The sequence below is a fragment of the Sphaeroforma arctica genome (assembly GCF_001186125.1).
Source record: "Sphaeroforma arctica JP610 unplaced genomic scaffold supercont1.144, whole genome shotgun sequence".
NCBI classification, from domain to species: domain Eukaryota; class Ichthyosporea; order Ichthyophonida; genus Sphaeroforma; species Sphaeroforma arctica.
In genome coordinates this window covers 44,763-52,641 of record NW_014040414.1, presented here as the reverse complement: position 1 = coordinate 52,641, position 7,879 = coordinate 44,763, and the positions used below count along the sequence as shown (strand labels likewise).

Genomic DNA, 7,879 nt, shown 5'->3' with positions numbered 1-7,879 from the left:
ACACACACACACACACACACACACACACACACACACAACACACACACACACACACACACACACACACACACACACACACACACACACACACACACACACAATATATATATATATATATATATATATATAAACATATAATTAATGGTCGTGTGGATATCTGTTTACCTGTTGTTGTTATCCGTGATTACAGAACCAGGTAGCATCTTCAACATATTGCCGGTGTGTATCAGGCAAGAAGACCCCTCGATTTCACTCATAGTTGCAAGTGTGTTATCTCTGTGGAGTGGGGTTGAAGTGTGTTTAGTAGAATGATTGAGTGCCTCTCCTCTAATTGTACGTGATATAGTGCTTGACGCAATCGAAGTGTACAACCCCATTAAAATACTATGAAATACTGTAAACCGCAAGTATTGAAGTTCATCAATCCACTATTTTCTTAGAATATTATCTGAATAAGTATTGGTGGGGGGGGTTTTTGTGTGTGGAAAAATAGCAACAATTATACAAAATGAACAACAGTCTTTTCAGCATATTTGTACGACCCGTGACAGGCTTGAGCGTCAGTCAAAACTAGAGGCAGTCGTAAGCGATAGGCATAAGGATGGCGGGCATAGCAGGCAGTAGTAACACAGATAATTATCTGCAAGACAGTCATGATGCAGGCAGTCGTAATGCAGACTATTTTCTAAAGGCTCATGATGCAGGCAGTTTTATTGAAATATATATATATACATATATATATATATATATATATATATATGTATATATATATATATATACATATATATATATATATATATTTATACATACGTATACACATACACACATATATCTATCTATATCTATATACATATATATATGTCCTTTGTTTTTGAAGTCTCAGAAATGATTTTATCTCATGACAGAATCCATTTTTCTTCCAGCGACAATGCTCGAAAAGAGGGCCATGCTCGTCAAAAAAGTATTGTGTTCATTGTAAAAGAAATATATGTATGGCGCTCTTGCTGTCTGCTTGATATGTTGTTTATAGATATTATCCAGTATCGCTGTCGGATTTTAGAAGGCTATATTCTTGACAGAAGTTTCCAGTGGACCATACCACGGAATAAAGTTGCACATATTCATGCTATGCAATGTAATCGGCTAGTGCAAATCTACGTTCTGGTGCAGAATAAGAGAAAAAAAAAGGACAAGCACAGTAGTAAAACATTACCCCGCCCTTTCGTATGGTTCAAGTCACCTTGAGACTTGCATTCTAATTTATTTGTTCGACCACCATGAATTCACTGATGTGACAGTAACCTAGAGCGGTTCTCTTAACCGCCAACATGGATCTGTCGCAGATCTTATTTGCTTCTTACTTGGATCTCTTGTATATCTTAGCTACAAAGTCGGTGAACACTTTGGTAGGGATTCCGTGGCTGTCGCTGTTAATCATTTTCATAAGCGTAGAGTATGATTCTTCTTCGTATTTCTTGAACACCGCTTCCAGCTCAAGTTCGAGGTACAGTGCCTGGTCATTAATAGAATGTAAATACGTTTAGGATAGTGATAGAGCAGCCAGGATTTGATATAAAAGAAATGCATACTTGTACATACTATAAAAGGCTGCAAATACAAAAGGGTTTCAATAAAGTCCACAGGCCAAAGAATCAACAACCATACAACCGTCACAGACCACAAAACAGCATCCATAAATACTGAGTACCCCACACACACAAACCTTGACTTTTTCCACGTTAATAGCCTCCTTCTGTCCGTAGTTGTCTTCCAAGATCTGCCTTTGCTCGGGCGTGACACGGTCTAGTGCCTGTACCACCAACCAACTGCACTTGTTATCCTGAATGTCAGTGCCGATTTTACCAATCACCTCGGGCGATCCATAGCAGTCCAGGTAGTCATCCTATGAATACGGAAGGACAGCGAGGATTAGTAGTGAAAGACTCCCTCCATGCCCATAGGTGAAATACAGATGGATATTTTCCAGAACGATATTCGTTAATTTCTATCTATCTCCGAGAAAAATCATGTTTCAACCATTGTAGCCGTGACCCCTGCGAATGACTTTGGAGATGGGCTGCACTGCATTGTAAGAAGTATCAACAGTCTGTATATAATACTTTGTTTGGGACACGTAGATCATTAATAGGAGACATTTTATAATCAACGCTTAGAAGTGGATAAAATAATTTTGTCAGCGCATAGAGATCGCAGTGCAATAACATGTTGGCGTATATGCTGCTATACAGATGTATTTGTGAGCATAGTTGATGTACATCAATATGAATAATTGTCAGCCGAGGTACAACCTATTATTTTCATGAAGTATGTTCCACATAAAATACAACCTACAATTTTATAAGAACCACACTGCTAGATGTATTTCATATATATATATATATATACACATATACACTCATATATATATATATTATTGCATGAAGATGGATTTGTGAGCTTAGTTGATGAAAATCAATATGAATAAATATCAGCCGAGGTACAACCTTTTATTTCCATGAAGTATGTTCCACCTAAAAACAACCTACAATTTTTATAGGAACCACACTGCAATATGTATTTCGTATATATATATATACACACACACACATACAGAAAAAGTGACCTGGGCCTTCCGAATATGATCACGTACCTGTATCTGGAAGTACTCTCCCATACACAATAAGATCTTCTCAGCCTCGGCTAGCTGTTTTTCGCTGTCAACACCTGCCAAAATCATCGCTTCCGCTACGGGTAGATAGAACGAGTAGTAGGCCGTCTTGTATTTGACAATCAATTTATACTTGTCCAGTGAAAACCGCGTCAAGTCAACGTTGTCTTCAGGTGCTGTGATGAGATCGTGTAGCTGACCAATCTCTGTGTACCACGAGTTGTCCAGGAATAGTTCTACCAGGGGCAAGTATGTGGGGTTGCCCTTGAAATATGTCTTCAACATGCGGTAGATGCAGCCCTCCAGCATGATGGAGTCGTTGATAGCGATCATCTTCACCTCCTCGACTTTGTACCTGAAGGCGTGAGGAATCCACTGATACTGTTAGCTCATGTGTCGGTGATCTTGGTTGAATTTTAGGTGGCTCTGAGATCCTTGCTTGAGTGTTTTATCATCAAAACTGATTGTACTCGTGTATAACTAAAAAGGTCATGATACTTTCATTCGGTAACAACAAGACATTTGCAAGCCAATCAATTCAATTCTGCACCATGTAATCAAATACAGCACAAATCTGTCCAATCGAATGCATATACATGCTGCATGAAGAAGGTCTGCTTACTTCATTAATCAGTGCCGTGTCAGTAAAAAACATGCCGGGCGTGTCCATGTATACAAAATGAGATAAATATATATACACAATCCCTTCTGAGGAGAGCGATTCCAGCAGGCCCTGATATACGGTTATCCCTGCATATATATTCAAATAATTAAACCACCGAAACAAAGTTCTAGAAAGCATACCAGCAGGGTTGCCCCCGGCGTGTGATGGATGCGTCCATGAGATCATCCGCAACCAGAAAGAAGGCCTGAAGAAACTCTACAGCCCAACCCAATACGTAGCACTGAAAAACCTCTTCGTTGGTGGCCTCGCGGTCGTTGATCAGGGCAGAGAAGGCGTGGCGCACTGAAATACCGCGGTTGAGCTTGCCACCGGGAACATTGTAGTCAAGATTCTGTTTGATGTGTATGATGGTAATGCATGTGAGTAATCTATAGAAACGCCACAGGAAGATATGGCAACCTTGTACGATGTGTCGGTATAGCTATAAACAACCCGAGGAGAAAAACTTCAAGCACCATGATGCTATGATATTGATAAGTACGTCGATATAATGCCTGGGCCTGAACTTATATACGCATTCCTGAATGCAACTATGAGGCCAGATCTTGATCCAATCCGTATTCTATCATACATTTTGAAAAGGTTTGCAACGTGCGCAATTTTCAACCAAATATATCTATGCGCGCACTGACATGTCTACATATGATGGATATACACATCGCAAAGCACCATGGCAATATCAGTACGAAATTAATTTGTGAATACATGTGCTTTGTATAGCTCTCAATACGGGTTGGGAATAGGTGCAAGCATTTGCAAATAGTATGGCCAATTGAATCGCTATGTGACCTCTATCTATATATGATATATGATCTATTTCCGATGTCAATTTAAATCGGTACACGTACTCATCAAGGAAATATTGTTCATTTACAGTTAGATAATACTTGCACGTACAATAATTTAATACGCACCTTTCTAGAAGCAATCATATCTAGAAAAATATTTTTATTTTTATACACTCATTGATTCTATCATGGTGTAGCTTGATGTCTTTGCACAGGCAAAAAAATCGAAAAAGAGAGATAAGGAAGGAACTAATATTCAGAGAAAATGATTAAAAAAAAGAAATAAGAAGTGGTACTTAGATATAACGATAATTCATATAGCCCTTGATATGTATCTGAAAGTTAACCATAATTGGGTATATAGATACATAACGTATTTTAAGGCGGATACTTCCAGATTTTTATGCCTTCTAACTCTTAGGTGGCGATGGATTTTACAGTACGAAACGAATCATACAAAAAATAGATATCGCTTACAAGTATAAGTTTGACTCCGTTGTGTCGACATGTGCACACACAAATACCATAATGTCTACATGCGAACACACAAATTAAGGAAATGCATGCTTTTTTTTGGACAGGTAAGCGATCGAAAGTAGCAATCTTATGCGGTCCTTCGACTATACATTTGTATAAAATTTCACAAAAAAATGGTACGGCTTCAAAAGTTCGATGGAGTGTTCAATCAACTAAATACAACCTTAGTTGACACGAACAAACAAGTCTTGTGAAGCCCTTGGTACACCAGTATGTCAAGCGTATAATGCGTGGTTGTAGCATGAATACATGCTTTGAATAAAAATTGTACCCTTTGAAGAACACTGCATCATCACTGAGCACAAGTGCACTAGGAATACCTCAATAGAATTTGTCAAGATAAAATGTACACAGGAAGAACTCGTAAATAAATGTCTCAATATGAATCCTTGCACAACTTCTAACTACATACCCTCTTGAACCAAGCCTGGGCATCAGGTGAAGCAAAGGATAGCTCGGCACATAGGGTGTCCGCCAAGAATCTGTAGGTGGCCATAAACTGTTCCATCTCTGTGGCATCTGTGCCAATGAGACACTTGGCCAACACTTCCTCGGTGATGGCTGGGTGTGCTGGACTTGCAGAAACCATTTTTACGTGTGCTTAACTAAACCTAGACTTGTGTGGAAATGTGGACGTCGATGGGTAGCGATACAATATTAATACGTGTTTAAAATACGTGTTGGTATCTCGGTCTCCTCCACGAGCCCCACGGCTCCACCCCATTCGTATTCACAGCAGTCGTATTGTTTATTTATATATTTTAAAAATATTTGTTTGGGCCACACTTCGGAATCGACAGACGTTAGCGTTCGGCCGCGAAAATGCATGACACCATGGCACACGACGACCAGTAAAACGTAGGTCTCAATCGTGCGATGCGCCATAATTGGTCAACCACAACCAATTTCCTTGGCAAATTTCGAGAAAAAAAAAGTAAGGTAGGCTTTGCTCTCTTAGGGTTGCCACTTGCCAGTTGCCAGTTGCCCACAATGTCAGTTTTGAGTTGTTTAAAAAAAGAAAAAAAAAGAGACTTCGTCAGAGTTCTGTATCAGAATGAGTTCAGACTTCAGAGTTCAGACATCGCCACTTTAAAAAAAAAAATTTCTTCATATTTTATAAATAGAGAGTTGTTTGACTCAAAGAGAAGCTATACACATAAAAACACGTATCTCACAATGCAAATGATACTATTAATACTGCAGGTTTTAGTCATTGCAGTAGTTTCCTATCAATGCCAGGCAGTTCAAACTAGCTACATCACCGCCGTAGATCACACTCGGAGCACAATATTTAATAAATTACATGTCGTTATGGAAGCTGCTCGACATCAAGCGTCACAAGCGGTGTCGATAGGGCTATGACTTTTATTTGAAACACCCATGTGAATTTTACCTGAAACAACATTTGCCTATTACAGCCACTTTGTTCTTTGCATGCATCATTCATAAAGATCGAACTCGTTTTATTTTCCTAATAAACCTAATGGAAATGTGTAAATACGTGCAAAATTCGGCCCCGTTCGAGTTTCATACGCCTGGTTCGACCGATCGGAATCAACTTCGGAATAGGTTCGTCACCTAGCTGGAGTAGTTTCTGTTCCAACGTGCTATGCATTTCAGGGATTCAGGTCGTTGGGAAATGTTGCATCTCTTTTCTGATGGTTGAAGTGTATACCGTGTGACAAAATTTTACCGAGTTGTATCAATGCTGAGATTTTACAGTCTTTTACAGTCATTCACGCTAGTATCGCACATAAAAATATTCGTGATGGTGTTCTAAGTCTGTACTACTCAGCAGCTGTTGGTTTGTGGAAGCAGCCAGACTGTCCTGGTGATAAAGGTGTCATCTTGCATCATCAATTGCCAGGGTCCATGTCGGATAGCAAAACTTCAGAAAGACGATAGTCTGCAAATATGTACAATATCGTGTTGCCGTTAACCGCTTGTCTAGGCATTTTCCTTGATACATATATTACAAAATTGGCTTAGTATTGCAACTTAATCAAGTAACCACTGCAACTGATCATCACAATTCTACCTTCTAAGTCGGAATCATCGACAGCTGCGCGATGCTTGATCCGTTTGTCATGTTTAGTCGCGTTGTGACGATGGTGATGGCAATCTGGGTTCATGTCGTGTGCATGTTGACGGTCGTGCTCATCAGTACGATCTGGGATGTGAGGGAGTTTGCGCTTTTCGTAAATACTGGTCAACGTGGTGTTGGATGCTGTCTCTGACTGTGTATTCCCGGAGATGGATCGGCCAGAGTGTTCCCGTATTGGTTGGCTGTCGCCGTACATAACTGTCGCATCACCACCGCTGGATTGCTTGTGGTTGTGATTATGAGATGCTTGTGTAATAACCGCGACTACCCGATGGGCGAGGCGTTTGATGCGGTCATAATCGCCTTTATGTAGTTTGTCCTTACCCATAGCTTCTCGGTCTCCAGAAAGTGTGTATAGGTCGGCGATGCTGTAAAAGTTTTCTCATATAGCCTCTGGGAACTGGGAGAGCTCTCGGAAAGTTTTTAACTACTCGCTACTTCATTTCGTTTCTCACATCTGAATGGAAATCCGACATGTTTGCTGACAGAATACCAAAATCTCACACTTTCGTTTGAATCGATGTTGATACAAACCACACGATCGCTCATTGCTTTCACTACTGAAGGTTTCAGTCATTTGAATCTAGTTTAGAACGGACAAGGTCCTTCTATTCTGAAGGTTTCGGTCATACGAATCAGTTTAGAGCAGACAAGTTTCCAGTTCGGTACTTTGTTTTATCGATAGCTGAAAATTCGGGCTTAAACTGGGTGTTTGGGATGTAGCTCTACCTCTTACCATGTTGCGATTTGAACACAGCTTTCTTAATCCATTGCGCAACTTGGTGCGCGGTATATTATACATCTGTAGCCGGGATTCCCAATTTAACAAATCCGTGATGTACATATGTGATCCGATCTGCAACTACGACATTGTCCGTCGCACTAAAGTCAAACTTGCATAGAAAGTGAAGGTATATATCCTTTTGAAATAGATATATATATAAATATATATGCACACATAGAGATATACATATTAAAATAGATATACATATAAATATACATACATACATATATATATATATATATATATATATATATTTAGTAGAGAGAGAGAGAGAGAGAGAGATATATATAGGTATAATTTTAAAATAACATAT

At 39.4% G+C, this 7,879-nt stretch overlaps 3 protein-coding genes across 3 annotated transcripts in view; all 3 read right to left on the bottom strand.

The window, feature by feature from the left end:
- Positions 1 to 315, bottom strand: part of SARC_03002 (hypothetical protein) — a 3,972-nt gene extending 3,657 nt beyond the window's left edge. Inside the window, exon 1 of the mRNA XM_014303221.1 lies at positions 166 to 315. Coding sequence (XP_014158696.1) covers positions 166 to 257 — 92 coding nt within the window. The 5' untranslated portion in view covers positions 258 to 315. The remainder of the gene's footprint in view (positions 1 to 165) is intronic.
- A 906-nt stretch (positions 316 to 1,221) lies between these two features.
- Positions 1,222 to 5,313, bottom strand: SARC_03001 (farnesyl pyrophosphate synthase). Its single transcript, XM_014303220.1, has 5 exons — positions 5,091 to 5,313; positions 3,473 to 3,684; positions 2,651 to 3,023; positions 1,724 to 1,903; positions 1,222 to 1,513 (listed from the first exon to the last, which is right to left on the bottom strand). Exons 1-5 carry the CDS (start codon positions 5,265 to 5,267, stop codon positions 1,358 to 1,360), a joined length of 1,098 nt encoding a protein of 365 aa, XP_014158695.1. The 5' UTR covers positions 5,268 to 5,313; the 3' UTR covers positions 1,222 to 1,357.
- Positions 5,314 to 6,135: 822 nt separating this feature from the next.
- On the bottom strand, positions 6,136 to 7,381 carry SARC_03000 (hypothetical protein). The gene is made up of 2 exons (XM_014303219.1): positions 6,717 to 7,381; positions 6,136 to 6,584 (listed from the first exon to the last, which is right to left on the bottom strand). The coding sequence occupies exons 1-2, from the start codon at positions 7,108 to 7,110 to the stop codon at positions 6,535 to 6,537; spliced, it is 444 nt and encodes a 147-aa protein (XP_014158694.1). The 5' UTR covers positions 7,111 to 7,381; the 3' UTR covers positions 6,136 to 6,534.
- Positions 7,382 to 7,879: the final 498 nt, after the last annotated feature.

Coding starts and splice junctions, on each gene's coding strand:
- SARC_03001 (XM_014303220.1), bottom strand. CDS start 5,267: ATGGTTTCTGCAAGTCCAGCACACCCAGCCATCACCGAGGAAGTGTTG. Junction 3,024..3,472: donor CGCCGGGGGCAACCCTGCTG/GTATGCTTTCTA, acceptor TCACGCCTTCAG/GTACAAAGTCGAGGAGGTGA. Junction 1,904..2,650: donor GAGAGTACTTCCAGATACAG/GTACGTGATCAT, acceptor CCGTATTCATAG/GATGACTACCTGGACTGCTA.
- SARC_03000 (XM_014303219.1), bottom strand. CDS start 7,110: ATGGGTAAGGACAAACTACATAAAGGCGATTATGACCGCATCAAACGC. Junction 6,585..6,716: donor CGATGATTCCGACTTAGAAG/GTAGAATTGTGA, acceptor ACATATTTGCAG/ACTATCGTCTTTCTGAAGTT.